The sequence below is a fragment of the Phocoena phocoena genome, chromosome 14, assembly GCF_963924675.1.
Source record: "Phocoena phocoena chromosome 14, mPhoPho1.1, whole genome shotgun sequence".
NCBI classification, from domain to species: domain Eukaryota; kingdom Metazoa; phylum Chordata; class Mammalia; order Artiodactyla; family Phocoenidae; genus Phocoena; species Phocoena phocoena.
This window is the reverse complement of record NC_089232.1, coordinates 10193452-10211887: the sequence shown is the minus strand read 5'-3', so window position 1 is coordinate 10211887 and position 18436 is coordinate 10193452. Positions and strand designations below refer to the sequence as shown.

The 18436-nt window shown below is 42.9% G+C and overlaps 1 protein-coding gene across 1 annotated transcript in view; it reads right to left on the bottom strand.

The window, feature by feature from the left end:
* ACOXL (acyl-CoA oxidase like) overlaps nucleotides 1-18436 on the bottom strand; it is a 364932-nt gene that overhangs the window by 341148 nt on the left and 5348 nt on the right. Inside the window, 1 exon segment of the mRNA XM_065891630.1 lies at nucleotides 13864-13991. Coding sequence (XP_065747702.1) covers nucleotides 13864-13991 — 128 coding nt within the window.

The window sequence follows — 18436 nt, the reverse complement described above, 5'->3', positions numbered from 1 at the left end:
ACCAACATCAAGTGGGCTCCCATGGCTCCATCCTCCCATCTGTAAGGTGGGAATGAGAGTCACGCATAACTCAGAGGAGTATCATTTCAAATGCTTGGACTAGGGCGTGCATATAGATGGTAAGTGTTCGATAGTAGTAACTGCCATTCACGCCCTGAGTTACCCCATCTCCTCCTTCTCAAGGGCAGGCACTGCGTCAGACCCATTTTTACAGCCCCAGCACCCCTACAAGGCCTGGCCCACGTGAGGCCCCATTCAATGGTGGTTGAACTTAAACGTATTTGGGTCCTCAAGTTTCACGACCAGGTTGTGGAGGCAGTGTCCCCATGGATGCCCCCACAGACATGCTTACTACACATACTGTCCTCATGTTTATTTCCACCCAGAATACAAACTGCATGCATTCAGAGTCCACATCTTAAACTCCTGTGTAGCCCCTGAGGACCAGCAGAGCATCTCACATTTAAACATTTTCCCTAAATACCTGCTGGTCAATTGCCCCAGACCAAACAAGAACCATCTTGACTTTCTCTCTTCCATCCAGTCTGCAGGTAACTGAAAAATCCAAGAGGACCCACTGTGCATTCGGGAAAGTAAAAGATAACCCCCCCTCCAAAAAAAAAAAAAAGCCAAATGGTCACAGAAACTCCCTAACAAAAAAATCTTGAGACAGGACAGGCCCATTCTTACTTTTTTGTTTTTCTGAGTCAGAACCACTGGTGGGGATTTCAGTAGAAACATTACTGCATGCAGTCAGTATTTTCCCTAAGGAGAACAGAAAATTAAAATGCCAATTTCAATAAAATGGGAGACTGGAAAAATCTCCACATTTGAACATACAAGTAAGGCCTGCCCAAAGCATCTGAGTCAAGCAGGCTTTGGCAGGAGGAAATGAAAAGAACCACAGAAAGGGATCTCACAGCACAAGGGCCAAATGGTGACCGATCTCAGGAAACGCTAGTAAAAATTCACTTCCTAAATGGAAGATGTGTACACCGAGACGTAAAACCTATAGCTCTTATCTGGAAAGCGGGATAGGAACGGCAGTGAGCTAGCAGATAGCAGGAGGCCCGCTGGTCTCTGAGCTATAGGTTTAGGGTCAGGGTGACATGAAGAATCACATGCACAGGTCACATTTGAGAGAAGTGGTCTATCTAAGTGGCAGCGGGGAAGGAAAAAGTTTCCATGTGATGAAAAGGACCCACCCTGGATCACTATCCAAGCTTTTCCCAGCTCCCCAACTCTGAAACCCCTTAGAAAATCCAGGCTAGAAGTCATTCAGCTTCACTCACATCATTCAGTTATAAGTAATAAACAGAAATTAGCATAGAATTGAAACAATGACCCTACAAAGAGCAGCAAATCTATTAAAAAACTAAAAACGCTCATCGGGGGAAAAAAGTCATCCTGTAGCAAATAAAAATTGTGACCAAATATTATCTACATATTATATAAAACCAGTGGTGTGGGACTTCCCTGGTGGCACATTGGATAAGAATCTGCCTGCCAATGCAGGGAACACAGGTTCGAGCCCTGGTCTGGGAAGATCCCACATGCCGCAGAGCAACTAAGCCCGTGTGCCACAATTACTGAGCCTACACTCTAGAGCCTGTGAGCCACAACTACTGAGCCTGCGCGCCACAACTACTGAAGCCCACACGCCTAGAGCCCATGCTCCGCAACAAGAGAAGCCACCACAGTGAGAAGCCCATGCACTGCAACTAAGAGTAGCCCCCACTCACCGCAACTAGAGAAAGCCTGCACGCAGCAACAAAGACCCAACACAGCCAAAAATAAATAAATTAAATCTTTAAAATAAATAAAATTAAATAAAATAAATAAATAAAACCAGTGGTGTGTTAGAGCCAGTTTAAATTAGCTCATGAGATACAATTGTTAAATGTTAAAGAATTTTTGTGAACTAGTTTTTAAACACACCCATTATCAAAAATTAATATATAGAAAGATGCACTGAAATAAATTCTATTTTAAAAATAAAAGTAATACTCAAGCTCATCCCTTCCTAATTATGTTATTACATTTTACTATTATCTATGTTCTTTGGGTTGTTTATGTGTATTGGTGGAAATACTATATAATGGAGGACTTCCAGTCCTGCCAAGGTGCAGTAGCCCCATTCCTCCCAGATCCTCCCTCTTACAACTAAAAATCCCTAGACACTGCACAATAAACAAGCATAGGATGACTCTGAAAAGTACAAAAAAGAAGGCAGACCACCTGGGGGAACTCAGAATTTGAGGAATGCCATGCCAGCAAATTCTCTGGGTTTCTTTATTGCCTCCCATGTACATATGCTGGACAAGATGCTACAGAATCTTCCAACCCAGAATCTCCAGCAGACACAGACAAAAAGTACTCCAAGAGAAGCCTGTTCTCCTTAGCCGAAGGATGCAAAAGGGTCTGAAGTTGCTGGGCAAACAATAGGCTTCCTTTGGGAGTGTGGGCAGGGAAGCAGACCATCAGAACTGGCAGTGTGGATGAGCAGCAGGATTCCCAGCATCAGTTGGGACAGGAGGCTTTCAGACTGCATGGGCTGCCAGGGAGCTTGCAGAGACGTGGGCTCAGCTAAAATCTAGCCTCAGAGTGGGGAGCTCTGAAGTATAAGTGGCACCACAGAGTTGTCCCACTCTGTCAGTCAGTAGCTGTGGGCATTCCCAGGGAGAAAGCATAACCTCAGGCATTTCCTGGGAAGGTCGCTCCCATTGGGCAAGGACAATTCCAAGGAGCTTTGCTGTGAGTTGATACCGGTCAACGTTGATAGCAGCTAGGAGATGAGTGTAGAGGCCTGGTAAAGGGATCAGGGTGGGGTATCAACAGCAACTGCTACAGCAGCTGACTACAGAAATCAGGAGAAGAAAATAACAAATTAAACGAAAGGAAAGGAGAAAAAATAAATTATTAAAAGAAAAGCAAAAAGTAATCAGTTAGAAAACAGAAAAGAATAACTAGTAAATCCGAAAGCTGGCTCTTTGAAAACAACCACCATAGAGGTTTTTGTTAAACACTGTACTGGGGGAGTCAGTCAATGCAATTAGACAAGAGAACAAAATTTAGAGAAATCGAAATTGGAAAGAAATGGGTAAAACTCTCACTATTTACCGATGATGCATGTGTTAGGTTGATTGTACTGATGGCCCCTCTGCTTGACCTTTCCTTGATCCCAGTCCTTTGACACTGAAGTTCTCATAAAGAGGCAGAGTCTGCTTCCCCAACCCTTGAGTCTGAGCTTGGCCATGTGACTTGCTTTGGCCATTAAGATATTGGTATCTTTGAGAGACGCAAAGGGCCGAAAAAGTATTTGTGCATTTCCTTGCTCTCTTACTCCTCTGAAATCCCCCCTGAGAATATGCTTGAGATAATCTAAGAACATGCCTGGACTAGCCTATGGGGTGGGGTGGGCTGTATAAAGTAAGAGATAAGTACGAAGAGCTCAGCTGTATCAGCCAAAGCCATCACAGACCAGCCTACCTCCAGGCAACCCCTAAACATGTGGAAGAAGCCAGTCAAGATCAGAAGAGCTGCCTATTCAACCTACAGCTGACTACGGATTCATGAATGAGCCCAGACAAGACTAGAAGAACCCCCCCAGCCACCCACAAACTCATGGTCCATAATATTGATCAATTATTGTTTTGAACTAAGTTTTGCATTATAGGTAACTGATACAATAGTCCTATATACCTGGAAGCCCGCAAGACAACTAAAATTACTACAAACAATAAGAGTTGGCAGGATACACAATTAATAGAAGTTAATGGCTTTCATATAGATACATAAACAATCAGTTAGAAAGTACATGAAAGAAAAGATCCCAGTTGCAAAAGTAATAAAACAAAAGAAAAATATACTTAAGAATAAACTTTTTATATGTACATAACTTACCTGAAGAAAACTTTAAAACACTCCTAAAGTACACAAGCAAAAACCTGAACAAATAGAAACATGGACCATTTGTTTTAATAGGAAGAAAGGCCACAAAGAAACCAATTCTCCCTAAGTTAATTTATGCAGTCAATATGATCTAAATAAAAACACCAATAAGGGATTTTGAAGTTCACATATGAAAGGAAACAAGCAAAAACAACCAGAAAAACTCTAAAAATGAGGAGCTATGATCTGTGTGATAAGGCCTCAGTAATTCAACCGGTGCAAAAATAGGCAGATAGACCAATGGAATAAAACAGAATGCCGAGAAACGGAATTAAATACATATGGAAAGTTAATATATTTCAGAGAAAGCTGGGATATCAAATCCAAAACATTGAGATGTTCTAATTGGGTAGCCAACTGGAAGAAAAAATTAAGTTGAATCCCTATCTCACACCATATACTAGAATAAATTCCAAATTGATCAGGATTTACATGGAGGAAAGCAAAACCACAAGGTATTAAGATAAAACATAAAGAACTCTTTCATGATCTCAATACAAAAGATATTTTCTAATATGATATAATATTTAAAAGCCATAAAGAAAAATTTGATAAATGTGACTATATAATAACAAAAACTTCTGCATGACAAAAACACCTTAAGAATAGTCAAAAGACAAATGACAAACAGGGACAAAATACTTGTTACTGATGTCATTGAAAAGGGATGAAGCTCCCTAATTACAGAGCTCCTATAATTCATTAAAAACATACCAGCAAGCACAACAAAGGAAACCATCAACAAAACGAAAAGACAATGTAGTGAATGGAAGAAAATATTTGCAAATATATGACCAACAAGGGGTTAATATCCAAAATATATAAACAACTCATACAACTCAATATCAAAAAAACAAACGACCCAGTTTAAAAGTGGGCAGAAGAAGACCTTAATAGACATTTTTCCAAAGAAGAAATACAGATGGCCAACAGGCACATGAAAAGATGCTCAACATTGCTGATTATTAGAGAAATGCAAATCTAAACAACGAGATATCACCTCACACATGTCAGAATGGCTATTATCAAAAAGACCACAAATAACAAATGTTGGCAAGGATGTGGAGAAAAGGGAACCCTTGTACACTGTTGGTGGGAATGTAAATTGGTGCAGCCACTATGGAAAACATTATGGAGGTTCCTCAAAAAAACTAAAAATAGAACTACTATATGATCCAGGAATTTCACTCCTGGGTACATATCTGGAAAAAACACTAATTGAAAAGATACATGCATCCTAATGTTCATAGCAGCACTATTTACAATAGCCAAGATATGGAAGCAACCCAAGTGTCCATCAACAGATGAATGGATAAAGAAGATGTGGTATGTATATATATATTATATATATATGTATGTATATATACACAATGAAATATTAGCCATAAAAAAGGATGAAATTCTGCCATTTGCAGCAACATGGTGAGAATATTATGCTTAGGGAAATAAATCAGACAGAGAAAGACAAATACTGTAAGCTACCACTTATTTGCAGAATCTAAAAAATAAAACAAACTAAGGTATCTAGCAAAACAGAAGGAGACTCACAAACATAGAAAACAAACTAGTTGTTACCAGTGGAGAGAGGGTGGGGGAGGAGCAAGACAAGGGCATGGGATTACGAGATACAAACTACTGTGCATAAAAGAGATATGCAACGAGGACATATTGTACAGCACAGGAAATTACAGCCATTACTCTGTAATAATTTTTAATGAAGTACGATCTACATAAATACTGAATCACTATGCTAGACACCTGAAACTAACATAAAATTGTAAATCAACTATACCTCAGTTGAAAAAAAAAAAAAAGACCAAATGGGGGCAAATGATTTGAACACATGGGCCACAGAATAAGAAATACAAGTGATACAAATATATTTTTAAATCTCTGCTCTCATACGAAGTAAGAGAAGCACAAATTAAAACTACACTGAAATACTGATTTTCACCTATTACATGAACAAAATCCAGACAGTCTGATAACACACTACGCTGGCAACGTTTTGAGGAGCTGATGCTCTCACACACTAGCCTGAGGGACGGAGGGTACAAATTGGTACAGTCTGCACGTGCAACAATTAAACAATATCTATCAAAATTACAAAGGAACCTACCTTTTGACCCAGCAATTCCACTTCTAGAAACTTATCCTTTGGACATCCTCACACATGTGAGGAGATATAAGCTACAGAATAATATGAGGTATGGATCCTCTTTTTTAATATAAACTGTAGTATTCATCAATTACAAATTTTGTAATCAAAAAAGAAAAATGTGGATCAAGAGAAACATCAAACTAAAAAGACCAGACAGCAAAGCCTATGGAAATGCCATTTGGTGTGTTTTACAGACAAGATTCTAAAACGTAAGTAACTATTGATAGCTCTCTCTTTACACTTCCATTCCACTAACGTTTTGATTAAATGGTTGTTATTCATCTGTTTTAAAATCCCAAATTCAGAGCGAATTCCCTGGCGGTCCAGTGGTTAAGACTCTGAGCTTCCACTGCAGAAGGCACCGGTTCATCCCTGGTCGGGGAACTAAGATCCCGCATGCTGCGTGGCGCGGCCCAAATTCACATTAATTTCACATTACTTTCACATTAAACTAAGTTTCTTACTCATACAGATACTAAGCATCTCACTGGAGTCAAATTTTAGTAACGGTTTATGTCAGTCTACAAAGAAAAATAGGACACAGGACAAGATCAGGTGAGGACTATTAATGCACAGATAATATATACACTGGCCAGAGGAACTGAGAAATTATTATAACCAGTAAAATAAACATACCTCAAGAAAATTGGGTTACTACTAAACAGCTCTCAACTATTAATACCCAACCTCCTTACATTAAAGAAATTTCTCAATAGGGACAAGTTAGACATTTTAATTATAGGTCTGTCACATTCCCCACCCCGACTCCCAAAATGCACTATTAGGGGTAAGCATAATGTTCCATGGGCATAAGCTACTCACTATAGTGTTGTAACAGCGCAACATTGCAAACATCTAAAACACCATCAGTAGAAAAGTGATTAAGATATGGTACAGCCATACAATGGGATATTACACAAAAAGAAAATTTTCTTTCTATGGCAATATGGAGAAATTGCCAAGATATGTTTTAAATGAAAAAAATCAAGGTGCAAACAAGTGAATATGTTCCTTTTACTGCTGCTCTATATGTTTTTTAAAAATGGGGTGGAGAAGACTGCATGTTTGCTTGGTAGATGTTGTTTTTTTAAAACCAGAAACTAATAACAGTTTTTAACTTTTGTGTGAGTGGGGTGGAGGTGGGGGGAATTGGGCAGAGAGGGGACAGCACTGTACCTTTATATGCTTTCTGACTTTTGAACCGTGTTAAACTAATACCTATTCCAAAAACAGATGTTTTAAAACATGTTAAATTGTACACTTAAACATAACCACTAGATGGCGCTTGATCTTCATTCCAACTGCCACCCCCAAGGAATTCATTCCTATTTAACAAAGTAAAGCTGGATGAAGAAGTTTTAGAAACTGTCTCCCTGAAAGCTTGAACATCTGCTTATCATAATATGAATATTTAAATCCCTAACACTTTTCAAGCAAAAAGGTAACCATCTCTGTGATGGAAAAGTCAGGGTTTCAGGAACATCTCAAGCTCTCCCAACTCCTATGCAACATGCATATTTGTTTGTGCATTTTCTGTCTTTAAATATCAACCTCCACGTTTAGCAATCTTAATGGGACACCTTAAATACTATGTGTATAACGATACGGTATAAATCATAAATAACGATGGTTTGGGGTATTTTATAATAACAGATATAATTTCTCTTTTCTGGTTTCTTGGGTCTGTAAGATATAAAGATTTGGCAAATATTATTATCTCTGTGCCTCAAATGGCAGAGAGAGGCCCTATAGAATTAAGAGACTCGGCAGGTCCTGGGTGGATGGCGTTAGTGTAGAGACTAAGAGACACATCTGCCGGGGTGTGTCTGTATGGGGTACAGAGAGGGCCCTGCTCTACCCTCAGCAGCTCCACCATCATCTGCCTTATCGATGGTCTGTGTAGGATTTAGCTTGAGAAAAAATGGTTCTTTTACTAAGAACAAGGTTGAAAAACTCTGAACCAGGATACGCTACCAGCAAGAACTAAAGCAAAATATACGAATCTCACCTTCCCTCAGAGAGTTGAAGGGTGTGGGCATCCAGCGTGAGTAAGACGAAGCCTTACTGGGAAGTTTCACATGCGGAATTAGGACCAAACCACAAGATACTAAGTTTCAAAATCGGATCATAAATACCTACTAGAGAGGCGAAAATCAAAAATACTGACAATACCAAGTGTTAAGAAGGTGCAGAGCAACTGGATCCCTCATTCACTGCTGGTGGGAAATATTTAAAAAATGGTACAGGCACTCTGGAAGAGTTTGACAATGTCTTATGAAGCTAAATACACACTTATGTTTATAACTCAGCAATTCCACTCCTGGGTACTTACCCAAGAGAAATGAAACCCTTTGTTTACACAAACACTTATACATGAATGTTTATAGCAACTTTATTTGCAATCACCAAAAACTAGAAACAACCCAAATGTTCCTTGAGTGGGGCATAGATTGAACTGTGGTACATCCATACAATAGGGTACCACTCAGCAATAAAAAGGAATGAACCACTGATACACGTGACAACTGGGATGGATCTCCAAGGCATTGTGTTGAGTGGAAAAAAGCCAATCTCAAAAGGTTACAAACGATAGGATTCCAATTTTATAACATTCTCAACACGACTAAATTACAGTAATGAGGTACAGATCAGTGGCTGCCAGGAGTTAGGGTTAGGGGGAGAATCTGACTCTAAAGGGGAAACACAGGAGGTTTCTCTGTGGTGATGGAATAGTTCTGTATTCTGATTGTCGTGGTGGTTGGTTACACAAAACTATACGTGTGAACTACACACACACACACACACACACACACACATAGATGTCCTCCAAAAGATTTGAACAGACACTTCACAAAAGAATGACCAATATAAAAATGACCGATAAGCATGAGAGATTGCTCAACGTCATTAAGTCACCATGGAAAATCAAATTAAAATCACAATGAGATACCATTACACACCCACCTGAATGGCTAAAAAAAAGTTTTTAATGAGAAACCTAAATATTAACAAGGATGTGGAGCAACTAAAACTCTCATGTTTTGTTGTGATAATGTAAAAGAATACAGTCACCTTGGGGAAAGGTTCTGTCAATTTCTCATAACACTAAACATATACCTACTCTATGACCTAACAATGACACTCTTAGTATTTACCTAAGAAAAGCAAACTGTTCATAAAAATTCTTGACGAAGAATGTTCATACCAGCTTTATTAATGATAGCTCCAAACTGGAAACAGCCAAGGCATCCATCACTAACAGAGCAGATAAATAAACCATGGTCTAGTCGTAAAATGGAATACTACTTAGCAATTAAAAGGAATGTACTATTGATACACATAAATGGTATGTATTAATTTAGAAAACATTATACTGGGCTCTCTGGGATCACTTGCTCTGGAGGAAGCCAGCTGCCATGATGTGAGGACACTCAAGCAGCTTCGTGGAGAGGTCCACATGGGAGAAACACTGAGGCTTCCTGCCAACAGCCATGTGAGTACAGCTCCTTGGGGGTGGATCTGCCAGACCCAGTCAAGCCTTTATATGACTTAAGCCCCAACCAACATCTTATGTACAACCTCATGAAAGACCTAGAGCCGCCCAGCTAAGATGCTGTGAAACTCATGACCCACAGAAACCGGTTGTTAAGTTTTGAGGTAATCTGCTACACATCAATAGATAAGGAGTACACATGGCACTGTCATACACACAAACAACTGATGGGCATGAACTAGTATCTTATTTTAAAACACTTTAATAATATGTAACACACCAAGAACAAAGCAAGAATCATAAAAGCATAGCCTAATGAATTATCACGAAGGTTACACACACCTGTATAATCTCTACCCAAGTGCAGGGAAATCACATTACATGACCAGACTCTCCCCTTGGTCTCCCTCTCAATCACTCCCTCCCTCCTGCCCATACTAGCTGCCATCCTGACCTGTAACTCCATAAATTATTTTTGACTGCTTTTAAATATTAAAGAAATGGTATTAGACACTATGTATTCTTTTCAGTCCGGCTTCTCTCACTCAACATGGCTAATAAGATTCATCTTAGTGTCCACTGTAGCTGTGTTTCATGCATTTTCATGGCTGCGTGGGATTAAATTGAATTAATACACCACCAAAAATATGCTGTGTGAACATACTGTGTAATTCCATTTGTATTAAATTCTAAAACAGACAAAACTAAAACACAGTAGGAACAAAAGCAGAATAGTGGTTACCTCTGGGAGGGGAAGGGCAGGGCCTGGGAAGGGCATGAGGGACCTTTCTGGGGTGATAGTAATGTTCTCTATTTTGATAGGGGTTTGGGTTACATAGGTGAATGCCTCTGCCAAAATTCTGAGAGTGTACACTTAATAGTTTTGTATTTCATTGTACTTTACAGCAAAAGAAAAAAATCTGAGCCATGTTGACAGGATGTACGCCATGGAATGATATGATGTGATATGACGTGACAGGACAGGATAGGATAAGATAGGATATATGGTATGATATATGATATGATATGATATGATATGGTGTGATGTGATGTGATAGGATAAATGGGATGGTATGACATGATATGATATGATATAACGTGATGTGATGTGATATGATGTGACGAGAAGGGCATCTCCCCTCATACACTTCCCCAGAACCCATAACCTCAGCCTAAACATGAGAAAAACATCAGACAGACCTGAATTGAGGGTCATTCAACAAAATACCTGACCGATACTTTTCAAAAGTGCCAAGGTCATGAAAAACAGGGAAAGACTAAGGAATTGTCACAGCCCAGAGGAGGCCAAGGAGCTGTGACAATGAAACATGTGGTGTCCTGGATGGGGTCCTGGAAGAGAAAGAAGCCATCTCGGGGAAAACTGAGGAAACCTAAGTAAAGTCTAGAGTTTAATTCATAGCAACGTACCGATGCCGCTGCCTTCGTTTTCACAAATGTACCGTGGTTCTGTAAGATGTTAACAACAGGGGAAACTTGGTGAGAAGGAGATGAGAAAACTCCGTTATCTCTGCAACTTTTCTATAAATTGAAAATTATTCCAAAATTAAAAATCCATTTTAAAAAGAGACAACAAAGCAGAAACTAACACACCATTGTAAAGCAATTATACTCCAATAAAGATGTTAAAAATAAATAAAATAAATAAAATTTAAAAGAGACAACAAGCAAGGCAACAACAAAATCAAAAAGGCCATTGTGTATTAAAACACACACACACACACACACACACACACCACTGGACAGGAATAAAGACGCAGACGTAGAGAATAGACTTGAGGACACGGGGAGGGGGAAGGGTAAGCTGGGACGAAGTGAGAGAGTGGCATGGACATACATACACTACCAAATGTAAGGTAGATAGCTAATGGGAAGCAGCCGTATAGCACAGGGAGATCAGCTCAATGCTTTGTGACCACCCAGAGGGGTGGGATAGGGAGGGTGGGAAGGAGACGCAAGAGGGAGGAGATATGCGGATATATGTATATGTATAGCTGATTCACTTTGTTATAAAGCAGAAACTAATACACCATTGTAAAGCAATTATACTCCAATAAATACCCTAAAAAATAAATTAATTAATTTAAAAAAAAAAAAAAAGCAGCTGTGTGTGGGACTTCCCTGGTGATCCAGTGGTTAAGACTTTGCCTTCCAATGCTAGGGGTGCGGGTTCGATCCCTGGTCGGGGAGCTAAGATCCCACATGCCTTGTGGCAAAAAACTAAAACATAAGACAGAAGCAATACAGTAACAAATTCAATATAGACTTTTAAAAAAAAAAAGCAGTGGCGCGTGTTTTTCTCCAACTCTAAGTCAAAATGAGTTTTGGTCTAGGGGAAAGAACATCTTCAGATACCAATGCGAATGCCCTCATGACAAGGAACATCCTTGGCACCTAAGCTTTTGACCACCATGTGACTCCTGGCAGCACAGACGTTCTGGAATAAAATACCAACAAAAACTTGAAAACCAACCCTGGTTTCCCAGTAGGGCTCTGCTTCAATAACCCGCACCTTGGTCCTGGTCTCTTTGGTAACTTCCTTCTGGAGACACGTCCAGCTCAGCCCAAGATAAACTCCCTCTTCTCTTTGAAATCAGCAAGAATCAAAAATGCTCCAACTCCATTAAAAAGTGAGGTGCACCCCGCTACAAGCATTCATGGCTCCCCAGAGGCAGTGAGCACAGGGCCCATCTGCCTTCTAGCAAACACTGCGATCACAACTCGACCTCCGATGCCCCAAACCTTGACACCACCCTGAGAACACCACGCACAACCTGGATGAGTAGACGGTGAATGAAAGAGAAACTGTTGAGTCATCTTGCGGTAACTGTCAAAGGCTGCAGGCCCTGAGCCAGCGGGCGCCTGAGAAGATGCGAAGGGGGTCGTTTCTAAGCGCTGAGGTTTAATTCTAGCTGTGACGTTCCCTCAACTGGCGAGAGGTATCTTGGCTGATGGGCAAAGTCTACAAAGTTCTCAGGAAGAAAGGCTCTGAAGACGGAGAGAAAAGGAAAGAAGGGGAAGGAAAGATCCCTCCCCAGAGACAAAAACCTCACAGGAATCCCTGAAGGAGGTAGTTCCAGACCCCACCCCTGCATCCTGGGCCTCCACTGAGTGACCGAGTGACCATGGGAAGGGAGTTTCCCTCTCCATCCTTTTTCTCCCCTTCCTTCCTTGAGCTTTCATTAAGCGCCTACACCAGCTAAACACTGGGAATTCAAAACAAGCCGGGCTTGCTCCTACCTTCAAAGGGCTTGGAGTCCAGCCTGGAAGACAGAGCAGGAGGAAGAGGGGTCCCGTACAAAGTGCACATGTCATCATTAGGCCTCAAGTGGCTGGATGGGTGCCGCCTCCCAGGGGTGGCCTGGTTGTTTTCTGGAATGCAGAGCCTTTGGTCTAGCAATTACCTTTGCCTGACTCCGTCAGGAGGACCCGAGAGAAGGCAGAGCAGTGAGAACCTAGTCGCTCTGCAGGATCCGCTGAGGAGTGGGGTGCCTGTGGGCAGAGAGAGGAAGTCCCAGGAGGGAGGGAGGGAGGCAGTGGGGCGGGGAGGGCAGGAGGAAAGGGGTGGAAGGGTGAGCAGGAAGGAAGCAAAGGGGGAAATGGGGCCAAGTGAGCGGGCGATAGGAGCCGATACAATCTCCCGAGACAAAAACACGAACTGTCACCAAACGCAGGCATGTCTCTCACTAGGTAAAGGCACATGCGGCAGCTACTGCTGGGGCTCTTCCTCCCCCGCCCAGGATCCTGGGGATGCTGCACCAGCTCAGCCCGAGGGGGCAGCTCCTGATTGGTCCAGGTCCCCACGGGGATCTCAGCCTCCAGGACAGTGACTGGTTTAGAAATGAGACTTGAAGCTTCAAACAAGGGGGGTTACTTTTTAGGGTGCATGTGGGAGGTGCTGAGATGGGAGTGGCACCTGAGGGCTTAGCTAAGAAAGCAGTACTGGGTTTGCGGCTGACAGCTCAGGGTCTTGGAGGATGCCCAGCCCTGTAGTCTACAGGTACAATCAGGCTTTAACTGGCTCCTCAGACCATGCTCCGACCACGGGATGGTGGAGTCTGCTGGCTTATTGGGGCTCCTTGTTTCCAATTGTAGTGACACCTTTGGTAACCCAAAGGATGTCTTTGGTGGAACATTATGGTACACAAATTCTGCAGGAGAAGATCTAGAGGGCAAATCCATCATCTTCAACAACAAATCCTTTCACTGGGTGTGTAGGAGGCACCCTCGGTGAGCCTACCATGCACAGGAGCCAGGGTTCCCTCCTAGACCTTGACAGCCACCTGTCCATTTATAGGTAAATGGGAAGATGGCCATGGAGATTCCCTCAGGGGCCCATGATGACCTGGACTTCAAGGCCTGGGGTCCCTGAAGGGCAAAGAGGAGGTCAACACTCTCCCACGGCTGCCAGGAGGGCATGGGGAGAGACCCTGGGGGTCTGAGGGGTCTCCCGTAATGTCTGAGTTCCCACAATAAGTCCATAAATAGTGTCAAAAGAAACAGAGGTTTGCACATGGTCCATAGAGCCGTCCCTGTGAGGAGAAGGGCAAGTAATCAGGGGCCCTGCAGTCACTTTTTGTCACGGTCATAACCACGTAAGAACCAATCTCAGCTCCTGGAATCAACCCACCTGCAAAGCCTTATTCACGGAGGGAGAACAGGGTATAAATGTTGTAGCCTGGATGTGATTGTAAGGTAGATGATGGACAGAAGGGAACTTAGAAAGAAAAGAGATGCTATCGAAGCTCGGCGCAGCGAAGTAAATAAAAACATATCCACACTAACCGGAGGTCACAGGAGAACCTCAGCTCCCTGGCAGGGAGAGAAGGGGGCAGAGGACTGCGGGACGGCACCCCAAAAACAGCGCCGGTTCTGAGATCTCATGACACAGAATGGCTTCCGTTAGAAAGTAGGCCTGGGCTTCCCTGGTGGCGCAGTGGTTGGGAGTCCGCCTGCTGATGCAGGGGACACGGGTTCGTGCCCCGGTCCAGGAAGATCCCACATGCCGCGGAGCGGCTGGGCCCGTGAGCCATGGCCGCTGAGCCTGCGCGTCCGGAGCCTGTGCTCCGCAACGGGAGAGAGGCCGCGGTGATGAAAGGCCCGTGTACCGCAAGGGAAAAGGAAAAAAAAAAAAAAAAAGATTAAAAAAAAAAAAAAGAAAGTAGGCCTGACTTCCCCCGAAACCGCAGTCCCTCTGAGGCCGAGACGAATGAGCACCCATGACCCCTGGTCTCTCCGCACAGACACTGGTCCCTTGCATGCATAACATTGCCTTTTGGAATCAATCAGCAAGTCTCTGCCCCAAAAGCCAAGCTATTGCCCAGCTTCAGATCAAAGTCACGGCCAGAGGAAGGAGGAGGGAACTTAACAGGCAGTGTTTAAGTGCCCCCATTCAAGGCAGAAATGCCTGACCTGGCTTCCCAGGTGCTCTTCTGAGACATCCTTCACTCACTGCAGTGACCCAGAGACTCAGGAAGAAGCCAATGATGGGTGCCCAGTGCTCTGTCAGTCTGGCACGCATTTCCCCTTTTCTGGGCCACATCACCTCCTTTTGTCTTTAGCAGCCTCCCACTCCCTCCCCCACCCACGTGGTTCTGGTTGGTGACCCGCCCCAGGGGCCACTTCAAGGAAAGGCAATGGCAATGGCCCGCTGGGCCAATGAGGGTGACCTGGGCCAGGCTGGAAGCCAAGAAGAGGCTCTCTCTTCCAGCCTGGCTGCTGAGCTGTGAGACATGCACCCAAAGCTCCAAAGGCCACGAGGTGGCCAGGGTCTGTCTGGACGTGAGGAGAGCAGAGCTGAGGACTCCTGGCTGTGTCACCCTAGCAACCTGAACTCCAGCCTCTGTGCCTGAAGCCAAGGTGAGCTGTGCTTCTGTCTCTGCAAGTGAAACAAAAGTGAAAAAAAAGCAAACTAATTGGGGTGCTTCTGGTTGAAAACCAAAAGTTTGGTTGAAACCCAACTCACAGTGGCCTGAACAGTAAAGGGAACTTGCTACTTCACGGAACTGCAGAGACAGGACAAGGGGCAAGGTTCAGGGCACGTCTGACTCCCTGGCTCAGTCATGCCCTGCCTCTGTGAGTCACTTCCTCCTAGGGCTGGCTTCCCTCTTGGTGACAAAATGGCTGCATGCCTAGCTGGCCTCACATCCAGACTCCACCACACCCAAAATGAGAAGGCGTGCCCATCCAGCAGATCTCTCAGATAAGCAAGGAAGCATCTTTCTCAGGAGCCCTCAGAAACCTCCCTTCCTATTTCATTGGCCAAAACTGGATCACGGGACTATTCCTGTACCAACTGGAGTAGCACTGGCTTCCTCAGGGTTACGGGTCAATCCCTTTGTCAAGGTGGGGGGTCGATGAGGTGACTGGGCTACTTTCTCTGAATTATACAACCTACGGGAGAGGGTCACGTGCCCAAAGAAAAACCTAGGAAGTTCTGGGAAGAGGCATCATGTGAAGACAAACGCTTACTTCATTAACACTGTGGCAAACAAGGAAGAAAAGAAATTACTATTCAGTTGGCCAACAAGTTCGCTTGGGTTTTTCCGTAAGATGTTACAGAAAAACCCGAACAAACATTTTGGCCAGCCGATAAATGTTAGGTGTTATTATTGTTGTTTTCATTGACCTGTAATTACCCAAACATTTTGCCTTAAGTAGTACTACTATATTAGGTTTGTATCTTCCTTATGGTTTTTTTCCCTTTGCCCTAATTTTTTATTATTTATTTATTTCCCAATCATTTTTTTAAATTGACGTATAGCTGGTTTACAATATTGTATTAGCTTCAGGTATACAACATAGTGATTCAAAAATTGTATAGATTAGGGGCTTCCCTGGGGGCGCAGTGGTTGAGAGTCCACCTGCCGATGCAGGGGACAGGGGTTCGTGCCCCGGTCCGGGAAGATCCCACATGCTGCGGAGCGGCTGGGCCCGTGAGCCATGGCCGCTGAGCCTGCGCATCCGGAGCCTGTGTTCTGCAACGGGAGAGGCCACAACAGTGAGAGGCCCACACACCTCAGAAAAAAAAAAAAGGCCTTGTCTTTAGCAAGTTTGATGTTTATAATTCAATATTATTTTCTGTACTCACTATACTATGCCTTGGCTCTCCAGGCCTTTTTTATCTACTGGTTGCAAGTTTGTACCTTTAAACAACATCTGTCTTATTCTTCCTACCACCCAGCCCCTGGTAACCACGATTCCACTCTGTTTTTATGAGTTCACAGCTTTTTTAGATTTCACGCATAAGAGGAGCATCATTTTCTAATGAGCCTAAAGTCATACATGGAGATCCCTGCTCACCATCCTTTCAGGCGCCTGGGCTTATGACCTGTCATTCATTCTCCACGCACCCATCCCTCAGGGACTAAAAGATTCATCTCTGGAGAAATTAACCCTGACCGAAACAAAACACTAATACTGGTCTGCCACTGAAAGGTTGGTTCTCTCTGATCAAGAAAGCCTGTGGCCAAGGACCCTGCCTGATTACAATCAGCATTTTGCTCGTATTACTCACTTCACTCCTATTCTGAACAAACACCCAAGACTGACTAGACATTTAACAAAAGTCTCCGACATGAAAGCCAGAGGTCAAAAGTACAAACAGGAAAAGAAAAAGGAACTCAAAGGAAATAGAGACAAAGCATAGAAGGAAACATCTCAAAAATTACCATCAACTATTCCCAAGAAATAAGAGACTTTGCAACCAGAAAACAAGAACAGGTGCTATAAAAAAGGAATAAAGAACTCAAAGAACTTTTGAAAATTAAAAATACAATAGTAGATATTTAAAATCACTCAACAACAGTTGGAAGATAAAGTTCAGAAAATCTCCCAGGAATTAGAATGAAAAGGTAAAGAGATGAAAAGGATTAGGAAACTAGAAGACAAGCCCAGGAGGTCCAACATGTGAACAAAAGGAGTCCAGATAAGAGAGCAGTGCAAATAGTTGAAGAACATGAGTTTCCAAAGAGCCCATCGTATGCCCTCCATAATGAAAGAAAAAGAGTCCCACATCAAGCCACAACATGGTGAAATTCCATAAAACCAGTGCTAAAAAGAAAGTCCTAGAAACTTCTGGGAGGGAGGAAGAAAAACAAGTCATATATTTATATATTAAAATGCCAGGGTGCAGAAGTGATCAGATTCATTAATAACAATGTTGGATACTTGAAAGCAATGGCATAATGTCTTTAAAATTCTGGGGGAAATTTTACTTCCAGCCTAGAATTCTACACCTGTACAAATATTCAGCCGATTTTGATAGTAAATATTTTCAGACATGAAGATCTCAAAAATCTCAAAAAGTTAACTCTCTGGTATCCTTTCTCAAGAAGCTATTAGATGACAGACTGTCCTGGTTATCTATGGCTATGGTAACAATGTACCCCAAAACTCAGTGGTTTAAAACAACAATTCATTATCATTATATCTCACTACTCTTTCTAACAGGAATTTGGACACACAGGATCAAGTAGAGATGGCGTGTCTCTGCTTCTCAGTGTCTGGGGCCCCAGCTTAGATGACTTAGATGGCTGGAGGCTGGAGCGGTCGGGAATGGTCAGCATCTCTCTATGGGGCATCTCTACATGGACCAGCTCGGGCTTCCTCATAGCGTGGCAGCCTTAGGCTGGTAGAACTTTTCACACGGAAGCTTGGGGCCTCAAGAGACAGGAAGTGGAAGGTACCGGTCACTTTAGGCCTGAGCCTGGACACTGTCACTTCAGCCATATCCTGTGGGTCAAAGCAGTCATAAGCCACCCAGATTCAAGGGGAGGGTTCACAAACCACACCTCTCAACAGGAGCAGTGTTA